Source organism: Cyanistes caeruleus, chromosome 24 (genome assembly GCF_971803275.1).
Source record: "Cyanistes caeruleus chromosome 24, bCyaCae1.hap1.1, whole genome shotgun sequence".
NCBI lineage: Eukaryota > Metazoa > Chordata > Aves > Passeriformes > Paridae > Cyanistes > Cyanistes caeruleus.
This window is the reverse complement of record NC_141724.1, coordinates 6,405,375-6,421,927: the sequence shown is the minus strand read 5'-3', so window position 1 is coordinate 6,421,927 and position 16,553 is coordinate 6,405,375. Positions and strand designations below refer to the sequence as shown.

At 62.2% G+C, this 16,553-nt stretch overlaps 3 protein-coding genes across 7 annotated transcripts; 2 read left to right on the top strand and 1 right to left on the bottom strand.

Annotated features, from left to right (window-relative positions):
- Positions 1-197: 197 nt before the first annotated feature.
- Positions 198-8,331, top strand: INAVA (innate immunity activator). 5 transcript variants are annotated; one of them, XM_086861576.1, is made up of 9 exons: positions 1,568-1,703; positions 1,872-1,931; positions 2,578-2,702; positions 2,781-2,900; positions 3,511-3,715; positions 4,858-4,911; positions 5,110-5,512; positions 6,229-6,796; positions 7,977-8,331. In XM_086861576.1, the coding sequence occupies exons 2-9, from the start codon at positions 1,886-1,888 to the stop codon at positions 8,067-8,069; spliced, it is 1,614 nt and encodes a 537-aa protein (XP_086717702.1). In that variant the 5' UTR covers positions 1,568-1,703; positions 1,872-1,885; the 3' UTR covers positions 8,070-8,331. The 5 variants fall into 5 exon arrangements, with proteins under 5 accessions (XP_023797953.1, XP_086717700.1, XP_086717701.1 ...); XM_023942185.2 differs by lacking the exon at positions 4,858-4,911 and having other exon boundaries at positions 198-1,703; XM_086861574.1 differs by lacking the exons at positions 1,568-1,703; positions 4,858-4,911 and adding an exon at positions 1,220-1,407.
- A 740-nt stretch (positions 8,332-9,071) lies between these two features.
- Positions 9,072-13,313, top strand: SHISA4 (shisa family member 4). Its single transcript, XM_086861572.1, has 5 exons — positions 9,072-9,371; positions 10,389-10,560; positions 11,475-11,608; positions 12,644-12,826; positions 12,912-13,313. The coding sequence occupies exons 1-5, from the start codon at positions 9,299-9,301 to the stop codon at positions 12,956-12,958; spliced, it is 609 nt and encodes a 202-aa protein (XP_086717698.1). The 5' UTR covers positions 9,072-9,298; the 3' UTR covers positions 12,959-13,313.
- Positions 13,314-13,857: 544 nt separating this feature from the next.
- On the bottom strand, positions 13,858-16,508 carry LOC147649437 (uncharacterized). Its single transcript, XM_086861569.1, has 2 exons — positions 15,920-16,508; positions 13,858-14,532 (listed from the first exon to the last, which is right to left on the bottom strand). The coding sequence occupies exons 1-2, from the start codon at positions 16,392-16,394 to the stop codon at positions 14,003-14,005; spliced, it is 1,005 nt and encodes a 334-aa protein (XP_086717695.1). The 5' UTR covers positions 16,395-16,508; the 3' UTR covers positions 13,858-14,002.
- Between the last annotated feature and the right edge of the window lie 45 nt (positions 16,509-16,553).

Below are 16,553 nucleotides of genomic sequence, written 5' to 3'. Positions count from 1 at the left end.
CCTGGCTCATTTTGCCAGTGGTGTCACCAGCCCAGCTGCAGATGGTGTCCATCCAAGGCCTTCAGCCATCCCTTGTTGGCACAGAGCCTTCCTCACTCGTTCAGTCTCTCCCTCCTTTCTCCTCTGTCTTCTCCTGGTGTTTTTTTCCATTTCCACAGTTAAACATGTTTCACCCCTGCCCTTTCCATCTGCAGTTGGAGTCTGCTGGGAGGGAGGAAGAGACACTGGTTTGAACAGGTCTCACACCATCAGTCCCAGGCTGACAGCACCACCCTGGGCACCAAGGCAGGGAACAGGCCATTGTTTTGGGGAATCTGCACTTCCCTCCCACAGACTGCTCCCTGCCTGCTCCCTGCACCCCCTGCCTACATCCCCCTGCCTGCACTCGGCTTGTTCCCTGCCTTCTCACCACATCCTGTCTAGCCCCATTCAATGGGGATTGAGACTCTTCCCCCCGCTGCCAGGTGCAGCAATGCAGGATGTGCCCAACTCACTCCAATCCAGCTCAGAGGGGCCACAGTGGCTATGGCATCATCGTCTCATGGCCTGGGAGAGCATTGGCACCATCCTGGCACAATGTTGGCACCATCCTGACTTTTTCCTGGCACCATCCTGGCACTGTCCTGCTGTGCATGGACAGGGCAAGGATGGGGACAGTGGTCCTTGTGCTTGGCCCACACCTACACGGCATTAGGGATGGAGCCTCCAGCAAGCACCATGCTGGGCTGTGTTGGGCTGTGGTGCCACACCACACCAAACTGCACCACCCGCTGCTGTGATGTGCCAAGCCACGCTGCGACACATCTATACCATAACACGCCATTCCATGCCAAATCACACAGTGCGATCCCGCATCACACACTGCCGTGCCGTGCCACACCACGCTGTACCAGGCTGAACCACACCAGACCATGCCATACCAGTCAACACAAACCATACCACGGTAAAACATCCCATACCCTGCCATATCATGCCATGCCACAGTGAGCTACACCACTCTGTGCATCCTCATGTCACCCAGGCCATGCCATGCAGTGCCGTGCCATGCTGTGCCATGCCATACTGTGCCATGCAGTGCTATTCCATCCCATCCTATGCCGTACCACACGGTTCCGTGCCGCACAGTGTCATTCCAGTCCCTGCAGTGCCGTGCAGTGCAGCCGCTGGAGAGCCGTCCGGCGGGCGGGGACTGGGGCAGGTGTTGCTCACCCTGCTCCTCCCTCCGCTCAAGCCCAGACCCGTCCGTGCCCCGGCGCAGCAGAGCCGGCGGCGGCGGCGGGCTCAGGTAAGGGATTCTCCCACCCCGCCGGGACCCCCGGGACCTCCGCCCTGCCTCTGGACACCCAGTGCGACGTGGAGCTGGTTGGGGAAACTGAGGCACGGCCAGGCAACGGCGCTGGAAAAGCGGTGTGAACCCTCCCCCCCCCGCTCCACTTTCACCCGGCCCCCTGCCCCACTTTCACTCCCTCCCCAAGAGTTTGGGGATCTTGGGGTGCTGGCGAGCCCCTTTTCCTAGGCCGGCGGTCGTACCCACTCCAGGATCCACCGCTAGCTCAGACGGAAAAGAAAGGAAAACAGGGAGAGGTGCCCAGCGAAACCAGCTGGGGAGGGAGCGAGGGCCCCCCCCGCACCCCGGCCACCTTTGACCCCTTCGAGGGTATCACCCTCCCCCCGCTTTGCGCTCTCCACGCCCTTTATTTATGGTAGGACCTACAAGAAGGAAAAGCAAACATAGCCCCGCGTCCCCCGCGCCGCCATCGCGGCACGCCCGGAGCGACACGGGGGGTTTTGGGGGTGCAGGGTCGGGGCGCCCATGGGTGCAGCCTGGCTGGGGGCGTGGGGTCGAGCTGTGTCCCCGCTGTTAACCGCAGGGTCCCGGCGCGGCATGGGGGAGGCAAGTGACATGGACAGCAGGATCATGCTGCACTCGGGTGAGAAGGGGGTTTGGGGGTGAGGGAGGTTTTGGGGTGCTCCTGTCGCCCATGGATGGTCTGATAGACGTGCCCCTCCTTCCCAGGCAGAGAACAGAGCACTTTGGTGCAGGGGGACATGCTGGGGACACACGAGCTGCCTGGAGAAAGCTTTGGGGAAATGAGGGGGTGGAGGAATGGAGGCTTCCCCTGCGTTTGGGGAGGCACCCCAAGTGTAGTGGGGGGGGTGCTCTGGACAGGATTTGACTCAGACAGGTTTGGCTTGGGATGGCTGAGTCAGACTGAAACCTTCCTCCTGTGCTCCCCCCAGGAGGGACGTCACTCGTATCTCGGGGGGGACTGAAGTACCCAAGGTGCTGCTGGGGGAATTTCATGCGTACCCTGTGTGCCTGGAGAACCCATGGGTGCTGCTGGGGGAGGGCTTCCTGAATACCCTGGGGGGGGGTTGGAACACCAGTGGGTGCTGCTGGGTGGGTGAAACAGGTGTCCCAGGGGACTCAGTACACCCATGGGTGCTGCTAGGAGGGTCATGGCTGCGTTTTCCACCCGCTGTGGTGGAGGGAAAGTAAGGCAGGGAGGCTGTGGGGTGGCCGCGGGATGGCACTGGGTGTTCCCATCCCTCCAGATGTCCATGTGTCTGTTCCAGGCCCTGACAGCCTGATGTCCCTCCCGAAGGAGCGGGTGCAGGCAGGGCGGCGGCAGCAGCAGGTGTTGGAGGCCCAGCTCGATGGCTGCATCCAGGAGCTGCGGCAGCTGTGCCTGCGTGAGGCGGTGAGCAGGACACAAGGACCCCCTGCCCGCCCTCACATGCTGCCATGGCTCTGCTCAGTGTCCCTGTGTCATCCTCAGGAGCTGACGGGGACCCTGCCCTGTGAGTACCCCCTGAAAGCTGGTGAGAAGCCCCCCAAGGTCCGTCGCAGGGTCGGGGCTGCCTTCAAGCTGGATGAGATCGTCGTTCTTTGTGGGGTGGTGAGGCAGTCCCCGGGGTACAAAGGTGGTGGGGACCCCTCCCCTCCTCTTTTCCCTTCCCCTCACCTCCGAAAGCTTCCTGAGGGTCACCTGGAAATGGTGCCATCCCCATCCCATGGGTGGTGGTTGGGTACCAAGTGTAGGGGGGAATTTGCAAGCATGGTGTATGGTGTTGGGGTACTGAGATGCCCCAGTGAAGGGAGGTGTTTGAGTTCTGAATGCAATGTTTGGTGTTGGGGTGCCCAGGAAGTGGGACAAGGTAGGGTTCCAAGCATGATGGGTGGTGTTGGGGTATTAATGGGGTTATCATGAGGTCCTAAGCATAATGTGTGGAGTTGGGGTGCCAAGGTGATGGGTGTGGTGGGGTCCCAGGTGTATCAGGATGCCAGAATTATGGGAGGAGGTGGGTTCCAAATGTTAAGGGTAGTGGTGGGGTCCTGAGCATAATGGATGATGTTGGGTTCCAAGAGTGGTGCTGGGTGTTGGAGTCCCAGATGACATGCTGGGCAGGGTTGGGATCCCAAGTGCTGTGGGTGGTGTTGGGGTGTTAAGCATGATGAGGGGCTTGGGGGTGTCGAGGTGTATTTCTGAGCATGTCCCGCGCCCCCAGGACCCTCTGGAACGGGAGCGGGCACTGCAGCTGCAGATTGCCGAAGCCTCCCGCCGGCTCTGCCATGAGGAGAACATCGGCCGGCAGGTGCGGAAGAGGCGGCAGACAGCAGCACTCCGGGAGGAGCAGAAGCTGCGGGACCTGGAGCTGGTCCTGAGCCAGCGGCGGCTCCTGGCAGGGCAGCAGGACACCAGTGCTGCCAAGGGTGAGCCCCCTAAGCCCCCCAGATGGTGGGGTAACACTGGAGAACAGGGAGGCAGAATAGGGTGCTGCTTGGTTGGGTGTCCCTGGGGATTTCACCCCAATTCCCCATTCTCTGTGAATGCACCCCACAGGATGCAGCCCAGTCCTCCATCCCAAGTGCATGCACCCCTCTGGATGCACCCCAATATGCCATCCACAATGCTTTCACCCCAGTTCCCATCCCTGGTGAATGCAGCTCCCTGAATGCACCTCAACTTTCAGTCCCCTGTGAATACAACCCAGTTCTACACCCCCAATGAGTGTGCCCCCCCAAAATGCCCCCCAGCATACCATCCCTGGTGAATGCACCCCAATTCCCTATCCCTGCTGAATATGCCCCTGGAAGGCCATCCCTGATAAATGCACCTCAATACACTCTCACTGTCAATGCACCCTGTTGAAGGTACCCCAGTACTTCATCTCTAGTGGTGGTATCCTTGTGAATGCACCCCAAAACTTTGTCCCAGTGCATGCATCCCAACACACCATTCTTTGTGTATGTCCCCCCCTTGAACACCTCAAAATTTCATCCCCAGTGCATGTACCTCAATAAACCATTCCTGGCATATGTACCCCCTGAATGTACCTCAAAACTCCATCCATAGTGCATGCACCCTGATAAACCATCCCCAGTGGCACCCCACTGAATCCACCACAGGGCTTCACCTCTATTGATTGCACCCCAATGCTTCACCCTTGCCACTTGCACCCCATAACTATCCCAAATCACCCATCCTCAGCGCCTGCACCCAAAGAGGGGCAGGATGTGGCCCAGCTGCCATGTCCCCATCCCAGTGGTGGCCATCCAAAGGGGTCCCCATTCTCTCCATCCCTGTTCCCTCCAAGGACCAGGGCCGTGGTGGCGGCATCTCCTTCCCTGTTGGTGCCTCCAACCTGCCCATCCCGGGCAGGCTGGGAACTGCACGTGGCTCGGTAGAGCCGGCCCGGCCGGTACCGCTGCCATCCCAGAGCGTGTTGGGGCAGGTGGCGTGGGAGAGGGGAGCAGAGGCCCGCGGGGACGTGCTGGGTGGTGGCGGGGCCGTGGGAGCGCTTTGGCACCCGGAAGCGGCCGCGGCTCTGTTCTCACAGGGCCCTGCCCCACAGAGCTCAGTGCCTCTGACGAGAGCACCGTGTCTGACACCGGCCTGCTGGAGGAGGGTGAGGGGCCTGTGGGGACTAGGGGGGACCCCTGGTATGTTCCCTCCATTTCAACCCTTCCTGTGTCTCCTCTATCCCTCCTCTTCCTGTGCATCCCATCCCCCCACATCTCCCCTCCATGCCAAACATCCAGCTGTTCCCTCAATCCCAACCCTCTCTTTGTGTCCCCTCCATCCCAACCCTCCATCTCTCCTGCAGAGGACAGAGAGCCATCAGAACCTGCTGCCCCACAGAGGTCCCCATCTCCCAAGGACCCCACAGAGGAGGAAGAGAAGGAGCTGGGGCTTCTGATGCCCCCCCTCAATCCCTGGCAGGAGGCCAGCCTGGACAGACCCTACGAGAGGGCCAAAAATCCCAGTATCAACCCTGAGGATGGGGAAACCCAGCGCTCCCAATGTCGTCTTGGGTCCCAGATGGCTGCCCCTGCCAGCTCCTTGGCCCCCAGCAGCCCTGATTCCGCAGGATCCTCAGTGTCCAGGACAGGAGGCCCTCCCTACCAGTTTGTCCCCATCCGGACCCTGGTGCTGTGCCAGCAGGCGGGCTCCAGTGCTCCCAGCACCCCAGAGCCATTGGGACGGCAGGGACAGACCCAGTCTCTGAGGTATGTCCTGAGCATGGGGAGGATAGACAAGGGCTTCTGCAAGGGAGGATGGAGATAATTCCGTGTGGATGATGGAGCTCCATACATGGGAAGGAGGATGGGAATAACCCTGTTAAGATGATGGAGCTCAGCTCATATGGAGGATGTTAGAAATAATCCCATAGGAAGTATGGGGATAGTCCCACTGTCAGTAAGATGGAGCTAAACCCATGGGGAGGAGGATGGAGATAATCCCATGGAGAAGATAATAGAGAGAACACCAAGGAAAGCGTGGACCTAACTCTATGCAGAGGATGGAGAAAATCTTATGGGGAGGACAGACATAATCCCATGGGGAGGAGATGGAACTAACCCATGGAGATGATGGAACTCAGTCACTGGGAGGATGGAGATAATCCTGTGGGGATGTAGGGGAAAACTGTGGGGAGGATGAATAGAAATGATTGGGAAGAGGTTGGAGATAATCCCATGGAGAGGATGGAAGTAACCCTATGAAAATGATGGAGGTCAGCCCCATGGCGAGGATGAACTAATCCCATGGGAAGAGGCTGGAGACTGCCCCACAGGGAAGCTGGAGCTAATCCCATGGGAGGAGGCTAGATGTCTCCCCATGGGGTGGTTGTGCCCCACACCTATGGATACACCTTTCCCAGGGCTTGCCCTGGCTTTGGGGTGAGGGGAAGGGTCCTCCTGCAGCCACAGTGTCTTGCCTGCAGGGTGGACCCGTGCTGCCAGCCAGCTGAGCCGCGGGGCCGCAGTGCTGCATCCCGCCGGCGCCCCACGTACTACACAGTCACTGTGCCCACCTCCTGCGTCCTGACCCCCAGCCCCGTGTGCCGCTCTGGCTCTGATGACAGCATCTCTGACCTCTCCAGCATCTCCCGTGCCACCTCCCCGGGCAGCAGCAGCCCTGACGTGTCCTTTGCAGTTCCGCTGCCCCTTGCCAAGTCTGGTTATTACCCACGGGGTGCCCTCCAGCTCCTGCCGCCTGCTGGCCCCCTGACTTTCCTGTATGAGCAGGATCTGGCCCCGCTGCGGTACCAGCGTCTGGTGCCCTCACGTAGCCGCATTGTGCGCACGCCCTCGCTCAAAGACTACGTGCCCACGGGAGCCCGGGGGCTCTCCAAGGCTGCTGTCACTGAGGAACTGAAGTCATGGCACCAACGCGCTCAGCTGAGGGGCTCCCGGCCCCACTCCCTCGACCGGCAAGGGACTTTCCAGAGAGCCCATGGTGGGACCACCAGGGACATGCCCATTGCTCATGGAGTCCTGTCACTGGTTCAGGTAGGACACAGGGTCTGGCTGGGAGTGGTCATGTGGGAGAAGGGGGACCCCCTGAGTGCTGTCCTGCAGGTGACATGAGTTGTCACCCTGAAGTAGCCTAGGGACGTGTGGCTCTGGTGGGATCCCATGAGGATTTCTAGAGCAGGAGTGAAGTCCTGAGGGGGTCCATGGGGTCCTATAAGAGTTATTGGGACAGGACTGGGATCCCAGAAGGGACCCTGGGGCAGGACCATGGTCTCAGGAGGGTTCTGAGGAGAGGATCAAGGTCCTTTAAGATTCTCTGGGGAAGGATCAGGACCCTCTGAGGGTCCTCTGAGCAGGTCCAAGGTTCCATAGGTTGAGTCTGGAGGGTCCCTGGTAGTCCCTGGGGCAGGATCAGGGTCCTGAGTGGGTTCCCCATGGGAAGATCGGGATCCTGAGGGAATCACAGGATGAATTCAGGTCCCAGAGGGGTGCCTGGGGCAGGACTGGGTTCCTGAGGAGGTCCAATGGCCAGGACCAGGGTCTTCTGTTCTTGGGAACAGAAATGAGGTCTTTAAGGTCCTTTGGGCCAGGATGAGGACCTGCTGAGGGTCCCATGGACAGGTTTGCAGTCCTACATGGGTCCCAGGGACTGGGGTCCCATGTCAGTCTCTGGGATAAGGCCAGGACTTTAAGGGGGTCTCTGGAGCAGGACTGGGGTTCCATGTAGGTCCCTACTTTCTCTTGAACATCCCGAGGGCAAGAACAGGATCCTGCAGGGGTTCCTGTGGCAGAACTGGGGTCCCACAGGAAAGACCAGAACCTTAAGGGGGTTACTGGGGCAAGACTGGGGTCCCACAAAAGTCCCGTGGGAAGGACCAGGATTTCAAGGGGGTCCCTTGGGCAGGATCCATGTGGGTCCCTCCTGCCACACCCAGGTTCCCACAAGCAGGACTCACGTGAGTCCCTGCTGCAGCACTGGGGTGCCCTTGAGTGGGGAAGGATCCCTGCAGATATTTCAGTGGCCAGCTCTCCCTCTGCACCTGGGAGTCTCACTGGGACAAATGGATCCATAGCACAGCTGGGACATGTGGGGCGAGTGGGGATCTGGCCATGCCCGCACAACTCCCCCAGCCCAACCCGGGTGCTGGGATGTGCCCCCAGCGGTGCTCCCAAACCAGGTAGGGTGCCAACACCCACAGGGTCTTTGTCCCACCAGGGTCCCCCGGTGCAGGTGCTGCGACGCTCAGTACCCAGCATGCCTGTGCAGGTCTATATGCCTGAGAACGGCGAGATTGTCACACAAGTGTGAGTGCCACACCCCCACCCCGGCGCAGGGGCACATCCTGGCTGGCCCAGGGACGGCAGGGACGTCTCATGCTTCCTCACCCCGGCGTGAGGGCACAGGAGGGAGCCACAGTGGGATGGCAGGGGCTGGCCCCCACTTCGTGTTCCCTCAGTGGCACTTCAGTGCTGATAGGGACACTGTGACCCCGAGCGCTTATGGTGACCTTGATGTCACCACGACCCTGAATTTGAGGCTCTGGTCTTTAATAAAGGTGGTTTTTGGGATATGTCGCTCTCAGGATGTGTCAGCTGCATGTCCCATCTGAGGTCTCATATCCCTGGGTCCAGTTGGCATTGCCAGGATGTGACTCAGAGGATTTGGGGTCTAGCTGTGCTCAGGGCAGTAATGGGGTGATCACAGTGCCAAGAGGGTGTCCCAGATCTAGCTGTGCACCCCTGGTACCCAGTGACCCAAGCTGGGAAAGGGGCAAGGAGTAGAAGGGAAAGATGGAATGGAGGTGAGGGGTGCAGGAGGGTGGGCATGAAGGGTGCAGGGGAGGGGTGCAGGGATGGGTGAAAGGATGGGGTGCAGGGGGAGGGAAATAAGATGTTCAGGGAGAGGATGGGGCTGGAGAAAGGGTGCTGTGAAACAAAGTGGTGGGGTGCAGGAAAGGGATGGGGTACAGGGCAGGCAAATGAGGAGTGCAGAGGTGGGATGAAGTGGGAGAAGGGATGCTGGGAGGGGAAATGATGGGGAGCAGGGGGTAGGGAAGGGGTTGGATGTGGGGAATGGGGTGCGGGGAGTGGTACAAGGATAATGGGAAGGATGGGGTGCAGGAAGAGGGGACATACGGGTTGCCGGGTAGGTACAGTGGCGGCATGCAGTGCCAGAGAAGCTACTCCGGTCCCCGCATCCCCTCCCGGCCCTGCCAGTGCCCGGGGCCGGCGGCGCCGCTCCTCCCGGTGGGGGCGGGCGGGGGCCGGTGGCTGCGGCGGGAGGCGGCGTCGGGGTGGGGGCGGGAGAGGGGGGCACACCGGGCAGCAACCGAGCGCCGCCGGGCTGCGGCGTCACTGCGGGCCTGCGCCGGCTCCGCACCGGCACCGGGAGACACCGGCAGAGGGAGCAGCCCCGCGGCACCAGGACCGGACGGCCACGGGAGCGGCCACGGGAGCGGCCCCGGTCCCGGTGCCGCCGCGCAGCCGCCGCCCCTGTCCCGGGCAGCGCTGAGCGGGGACACCGGGCCCGGCCCAGGGATGGGGCCCGGCGGCCCTGGGAGCGGCTGGCCCCTGGCTGGGACCCTGCTAGTCGCCGTGGCCGCCTCGATGGGTAAGAGACATACGGGGACCGGGGAGGGCCGGGGGATCCGGTGCCACCCTGCGCCTGGACACGGTGCCACCATCCGTTGACACGGGGATCCCACCGGGTGGGACTTGGTGCCACGAGCCGTGACTGTGAGTCGTGCCACACACGATCCCTTTGACCGGGGGGGTCGCTTGCAACAATCTGTCCCCCTGGGCACTGTGTCCACGTCTCCCAAACCCGCCTCCCATTTGCCCCGTTCGGGATGTCCCCGGTAGCCGCTGACCCCGGGAAGAGCAGGCATAGAGCCGATGGCTAACCGAGCCGGGATGCCCAACCCCGGGTAATCTGGGGGCTTCCCATGCCCGAACCCTGTGCCTCAGCTTCCCCGCTTGTCCCTGAGCTGCTGTGGTCCCATTTTGGGATGTGTGAATAATGCCATGTGAGACTCCCGCAAAGCCCATTTCCGCGGCTCCCCGCCCGCTGCCCCGGCGCCTCCGGCCGCCCCCGGGCCTCGGCCCGCGGCTATTTCTGGGAAGACAGGTGGCTTCGGCCAGAAATAGAGCAGGAAATGCTACTGCAACACGCGGAAGGGGGGGAGCTGAAAGAATCTGGAGGGGTCGGAAAGCTGGGTGGGATGGAGAGTGGTCTGCAACGGTGCAGGGCTGGATGGAGCAGGGTGTCGGGGTACATAGGGGCAGGGCTCGGAAGGAGGTAGGACGGGATGGAGCAGGATATGGGGGTACACAGGGGCAGGATTGAGCAGGGTTTTAAGGTAAATGTGGCAGGATGGAGCAGGGTGTGGGGCATATGGGGCTGGGTATGAGGGACAGGGGGACAGGAAGGAGCAGGGTATTTGGGGGTGTATAGGGGCATACTTTGGGGGTCCATGGAGCAGGATGGACTGGGGTACAAGCGAATAGGACACAGTGGGGTACAGGCTGTGCTCATGTGGGGGATGAAGGGCATGGGGTGCTGCTGATGCCCCCGAGGGTGGTGATGGCCAGGTGCTCCAAGGCCCCGGTGATGGGTGGCTGTCCACAGTGGCCGGGGGTGAAGACTGCCTGTGGTACGTGGACAGAAACGGGTCATGGCACCCCGGCTTCGACTGCGAGTTCTTCACCTTCTGCTGCGGCACGTGCCACCAGCGGTACTGCTGCCGAGACCCTCTGCGCCTGCTCACCGAGCGCCAGCAGCGCCACTGTCTTGCCTTCAGGTGCCACAGCCAGGGCTGTTGGGGCTGGGGTTCCCCTGGGCAGGCTGGGTGCTGGGACCGGGTGCTGGGCACTAGTACTGGGTGCTGGGCAGTTGTACTGGGTGCTGGTCATTGTGTGCTATGCACTGGGCAGTGATGCTGGGCACTGGTATTGGGTGCTGGGCTGTGGTACTGGAGGTTGGACATTGGTACTGAGCAGTGGCACTGGGTGCTGAATGCTGGGTGCTCTGCACTGGTACTTGGCAGGGGAACTGGGTGTTGGGCACCAGGCACTGTTACTGGATGCTGAATGCAGGTGCTGTGCACTGGTTCTGAGCACTGGGGAGTGGTCCTGGGCAGCGCTACTGGGTTGCCAAGCTGTTGACTCTGGGTGCTGGACACTAATACTGGGTGCTGGGCATTGAGTGCTGGGTACTGGGCACCGGGCAGTGGTGCTGGGTGTTGGATACTGGTACTGGGGTGTTAGGCTCTGGGCACTGGTACTGGGCATTGGAGCTTTGCAGTGGGTGCTGGGCACTGCTGTTGGGTGCTCTGCACTTTGTTGGGTGCTGGGCTCTTGGTATTGGTACTGGGTGCTGGTATTGGGTTCTGGGTGCTGGACACTGGGACTGGACACTGGATGCTGTGCACTGATACTGGGCACCGCACATTGGGGATGGATGCTGTGGATTGGTCACTGGTACTGGGTGCTGGACACTGGCACTGAAAACTTGCACTGGGCAGTGCTGGGCACTGGTTACTGCTACTGGATATTGGGCAGTGGTCACTGGTACTGGGTGCTGACAACAGTGCTGGACAGCGTCACTGGGCATTGGTTCTGGGCACTGGACAGTGGCACTGGGTATTGGGCAGTATCAGTGGCTGCTGGCTGGGGGTATGTGCCACGGGTGCCCCCCAAGCCCTGCTCCCCACAGCCCCAAGACCATCGCGGGCATCGCCTCAGCCGTGGTGCTCTTCATCGCCATCGTCACCACCATCGTCTGCTGCTTCATGTGCTCCTGCTGCTACTTGTACCAGCGCCGGCAGCACTCCCGCACCCCCCTACAAGGTGTGGGGCTGGGGGGGCAGGGATGAGGGTGCAGGAGGAGGAGGGGGGTCCTGTAGGAAAAAGGGTTGGAGCAGGGTAGAGGGGCCTTGAGGAATTCAGGGGGGGATGGGGGTCTGGTGGGGGGCTGTAGGGATGGGGGATGCAGGGATGGGGGTGTGCAGGAGGAGGGGATCAAGAGGATCCTGCAGGTAAGGAGGTGCAGGGTTAAGAGGAGCTGGGGGAATGGGAGGGTGCAGGAATGGGGGATACACGGATGGGGGGTGCAGGAGGAGGTTCAGTGCATGACGGTTCTGTAGGTACAGGGTGGGGGATTGGGAGAGCCTGGGCAGAGGCCTGTGGGAGTTGGGGTGTGTGGGTGGGCTATAGGGATGGGAGGTGCAGGAGGGTCCTGTAGGTACAGAGTGGAAGGGTTTGGGAAGAGGCGAGGCAGGGAGGCCTGGAGGAATGCGGGGGGGAGGGATTGGAGTGGAGTGGCTGCAGGAGGGTTCTTGAGGTACAAGATGATGGGATTTTGAGGGAGCCTCAAGGAAAGCAGAGAGGACTGGGGGTGGAAAGGGGGAAGTTGCAGGGATGGGGGTTTGCAGTATCCTGTAGGTACAGGGTGAAGGGGTCTGGGGGGGGGGCTGGAGATCTGCAGGGGTTTTGGGGTGCAAGGTGGAAACTGAAGGGATGAGAGGGAGCAGAGGAGTCCTATAGGTGTAGGGTGTGGGGGGGTGGTAGGGGAGGGAAGGAGAAGGGGGGGCTGTTGGAATGCAGGGGGGCATCGGGAGGGTGAGGGTGTGGACTGCAGGGATGGAGGTGTAGGAGGCAGGGTACAGGGATGGGGGGAGCAGGAGAGATCCTGGGGTACAGGGTGGAGGGGTTGGCGGGGGTGGGGTGGTGGGACCTGAAGGGATGCTGGGGGAAAATTGGGCACTAGGGTGGGGGCTGTGGATAACACCCCGGCACCCACCACCCCGAGGGCCACCGCCACCCTTAGGCACCATTCCTGTCCCTGTGCCAGGGTGCCGCAGACCTCCCCAATCTCTTCTGCAGGCCCGGAAATCCCCCTGTCCAGCTACCCCCCCGCAGCTCCCCCAGCTCCCTTCCCCGTGGACCCCAAAGCCAGCCCTATGCCTCCCCAGCCTGGCTTCACCCCCATGGCCATGTACCCTGCACCCGGCTCTGCCGCCCAGTACCCCATGTACCCCTCCGGCCCCCCTGTCTACAACCCCACAGGTGAGCACCTTGGGGGGGAACGGAGACCCTTCCTATTCCCCAGGGGGCCCAGTGGCCTGGTAACACCCCATCTGCTCCCCCTTAGCACCACCACCCTACGTTCCGGCACAGCCCAGCTACCCCGGAGCATAAGCCCCCACGGGGACCCCCGCACCTGCCGCCGGCCAGCGGGGCCAGGCTGGGGACCCCTGGGACCCCCACTGGCGCTGGGGGACTGCCCCAGCTGGCGCTGGATCGGGCTCTTCCCGGCCATCCTGAGGTGATCCGGTGCCAACAGAACAGGGCGGCCCTTGTGCCGCACACTGGGTCCTTTGTGGGTGCCTTCTCCCCCGGCTCTGGGTGCCAGCGGCCCCGAGCACCCGCCGGGGGGGTCCGGGGGGGTCCCCCGAGGGCCGTGCACGGCTGTCTCCCTGCACGCCCACCCCCGGATTCACGCCCTGCTCTTCTTTCCCCCGGGACTGGCATTAAACCACGTCTTCTGCCCACAGCCTGGTGTCGTCTCAGTGACTTTAACAGGGAAAGAACGCCCCCCACCCCCTTCCCGCGAACTGTAACACGGGGGAACATGAATTCCGACCTCTCCTTTCTGCTTCCGAGGCTTCTCCATCCCTAAATTGTGTCGGGACGGGTAATTCCCACCATATCAGCCATTTGGATGAGCCAGCCTGGAGTGCTGCTGCCCACCCAGCCCCCTTCACTCAAACGGGGGCGTCAAATCACCCCTGCAATCTTTCGGGTGAGAAAACAGCAATTCAGCACCAGGATTGGGACTGTGAGCACATGAACAATTCCTCTACCCACGTCCCCTCCCCTGGACAGGAATAAGCAGGGAAGGGAGGGTGGGTGGTGTGTCACTCCGATGGTTGTTCCTGGTGGGATTCATCCCCCGCCAGGATCGTTGGCTAACTGTGGCACCAGAGTCTATCTGTCCAGGAGAAAAGCCAGGCAGAGCCGCCTGGAAGGACAAACCCCTGTCCCATCTCCCAGGGCCTTGCATCCCATCGCCCCCAAAACCCTCTGAGACGCCCGGGGTGGGGGGAGCCGTGGGGGTACAGCTCCGAGTTTTATTGAAGTGGGGTGGACAGGAAAAGAAATAAAAATAATAATAAAAGCAGCGAGGTGGGTTCTGGGGGGAGGGGTAGGGGGGGTGTGTACACAGCCAGCTGCGTGGGGGGCTCAGGATTTGGGGACCCCCCGCTCCCGGAGGTAGAGGTCACGGATTTCGGCCAGGCTGCGACTGAGCATACCCAGTGCCTGGGCGATGGTGCGCAGCACTGCCGTGGTCTCCCGACAGCTCTCGGCGTACTCCCGGCGGAACGCCTGCATCTCCTGCACCAGCCGCTCGTGAGACTGCACGAGGCTGAGCTGGGGGCACTCGGGGGTCCCGTCCAGCCCCGCCGGCCCGGGGGGCCCCGCCTCCCCCGCGCAGTGACTGAGTTGTTCGGCCTCCTGCTCCAACAGCAAACTCGGGAAGTCGGAGCCCAGCGGTTCCTGCTGCCCGCTTAGATCGCCGAGGGAGAGTTCGGAGGGCGCGGGGCGAGGGGGGTTCCGGCTCCAGCCCTCGCACAGCTCGCCGGGCGGGCAGATGCCGGTGCGGGGCAGCCGGCAGTCCGAGCCGCGGCCGGGAATGCCGTCAGCAGCGGGGCTGTGGAAGGGCTCAGTCTTCACCTCCACAGGCTCCTCCTTCACCGGCTCCTCCTTGGCACCTGTGGGAGGCACGGGGAGCACAGGGCATCTGCAGGAATCTCCCGTGTCCCCAGCGCCCCAGGGACCAAGTGACAGACTCTCTTGTCTCCATCCCTGTGCTCCCACATCCCCTCTCCTGCACCCAGTCCTGGTTCCATCTATACATATCTCCACAGTCCCGTGTCCCTCATGATGGTTTGACCCCATCCCATGTCCCTTGTCCCTCCCCTGTTCCCAGTACTCCCATACCCCTTTCCTTACTGTGGTGGCTCCATGTGCCTGCATGGTCCTGGTACCCTCATGCCCTTGTCCTAATCCACACATATCTCTGTCCTGAATGAAGTGTCTCTATGTCCCTGTTTATGTCCCACTTCTCACTGCACGAACCCCCATGGCCCTGCTCTGGTCCCAGTACTGGCATGTTCCTTATCTGTGTCCTGGTCCTGCCCCATGTCACAGGCGCAATCCCACCATGTCTTTGCCCTGTTCCCAGCCCCTTCTTATCCCTATCCAGGTCCGCTATCCCCCTTTTGTCCTTTGGCCTTTGGTCCCTGTCTTAATCCCAGTCACCCATATCCTTGTCCTGATCCTGGTACCCTTAAGCCCTGGTCCAGGTGCCCCTGTTATTCTTCCCGTCTCCTGTGTCCCTGTCCTGATCCTCCCACATCCTTGTCACCTGTGTCCCTGTCCCAGTACTTCATGTTCCTATCCCTTTGCCCTGACTCTATGTTCCCTCTGTGTCCCTGTCCCACTGTTCCTGCCCCAGTCCCCCCATGCACCTGTCCTGGTCCCAGCGATCTGTTTCAGACTCAGTTCTCTTACATCCCACTCCCAGTCCCCCATGTCTGTGTCCTGGACCCCTACATCCTGGTCACAGTATCCTCACATCACTATCGTGGTCTCCTGTATCCTGATCCCCTCACATTCTGGTCCTGGTCCCCTGTGTCCCCATTCCTCCCACCCTCTCCCAGTCCCGGTGGCCCTGTGTCTGTGTTTTGGTTTCCCATGTCCATGTCCTGGTCCTGCCCATCCTGGTCCTGGCACTTGTCTCTCTTGACCCTTTTCCTCCATGTACCTGTCCTGGTCCCAGTGTCCCCATGTACCTGTCGCTTGTCTCCACTTCCTATACCCATTTCTCCATGTCCCATTCCACCTCATCCGTGGCCCCTTTTTGGTCCCCCATGTCCCATCCCGGTCCCCCAGCAAGTCCCTGTCTCCCATGTCTGTATCCTGCTTCTTCATGTCCCTGTCCCACCATACACCTGTCCCAGTCCCAGCGCCCGTGTCTGTGCGCCGGTCCCCCTGCATTCCCGTGACCCTGCCCCGTTCTCCCGTGTCCTAGTCCCGGTCCTGCTCCCATGCCCGTGTCCCGGTTCTCCATGTCCGTCTCCGCTCCCGCGGGCTCACCGTGCTGTGCCGAGCCCGGGACGCTGCGCATTGCAGGATCGGTTCCGGCGGCGCCGCGGGGACCCCAGGCGGGGGCGGGGGCGGGGGCGGGCCCCGGGTCGGGCTCGGCCGCGCCGTTCCCGCTGCTCCCGTTATTCCCGGCGCTCCCGTTCCTGGCGGCGGCCCTGCCGGCCGGGCCCTGCCGCTCCAGCCGGTGCCGGCTGATCTTGTCCCCGGCGCGGCGGCGTAGCCCCCGCCAGCGGTTCTTCACCTCGCCGATGTCGCGCTGGTGGCGGCCGGCGGCGTTCACTTTGTGCGTGATCCGCCACCAGATCTTCTGCTTCTCGTACGCGTTGACGGTACCGGCGGCGGCGCCGAACAGCAGCGGCTCGTACCGGAGCACTTCGCTCATCAGCACCTCAAGCTCCTGCAGCGTGAAGTTCGGCTTCCGCTTCAGCAGCCCCCGCCGCGCCCCGCCACCGCCCGCCGCCGCCATGCTCCCCGCCGCCGCCGCCGCCTCATGCCGCCGCCCCGCCGTCCATCGCCGCCGCCGTGTGCCCTGCGCCGGCTCCCCGGTACGGAGCGGGGCAGCGGAGCCGGACACCCCCGACAGCCCCCGCCGGGCGCTGCCGCTACCGGGGCCGGCACGGACCGG

Excerpts from the sequence above, each read along its gene's own strand:
- INAVA (XM_086861576.1), top strand. The coding sequence starts at position 1,886 with ATGGGGGAGGCAAGTGACATGGACAGCAGGATCATGCTGCACTCGG. Across the intron at positions 1,932-2,577 it reads CAGGATCATGCTGCACTCGG|GCCCTGACAGCCTGATGTCC; the intron begins GTGAGAAGGGGG and ends TGTCTGTTCCAG. Across the intron at positions 2,901-3,510 it reads TCGTCGTTCTTTGTGGGGTG|GACCCTCTGGAACGGGAGCG; the intron begins GTGAGGCAGTCC and ends CCGCGCCCCCAG.
- SHISA4 (XM_086861572.1), top strand. The coding sequence starts at position 9,299 with ATGGGGCCCGGCGGCCCTGGGAGCGGCTGGCCCCTGGCTGGGACCCTG. Across the intron at positions 10,561-11,474 it reads CGCCACTGTCTTGCCTTCAG|CCCCAAGACCATCGCGGGCA; the intron begins GTGCCACAGCCA and ends TGCTCCCCACAG. Across the intron at positions 11,609-12,643 it reads CTCCCGCACCCCCCTACAAG|GCCCGGAAATCCCCCTGTCC; the intron begins GTGTGGGGCTGG and ends TCTCTTCTGCAG.
- LOC147649437 (XM_086861569.1), bottom strand. The coding sequence starts at position 16,394 with ATGGCGGCGGCGGGCGGTGGCGGGGCGCGGCGGGGGCTGCTGAAGCGG. Across the intron at positions 14,533-15,919 it reads CCCGGGCTCGGCACAGCACG|GTGCCAAGGAGGAGCCGGTG; the intron begins GTGAGCCCGCGG and ends TGCCTCCCACAG.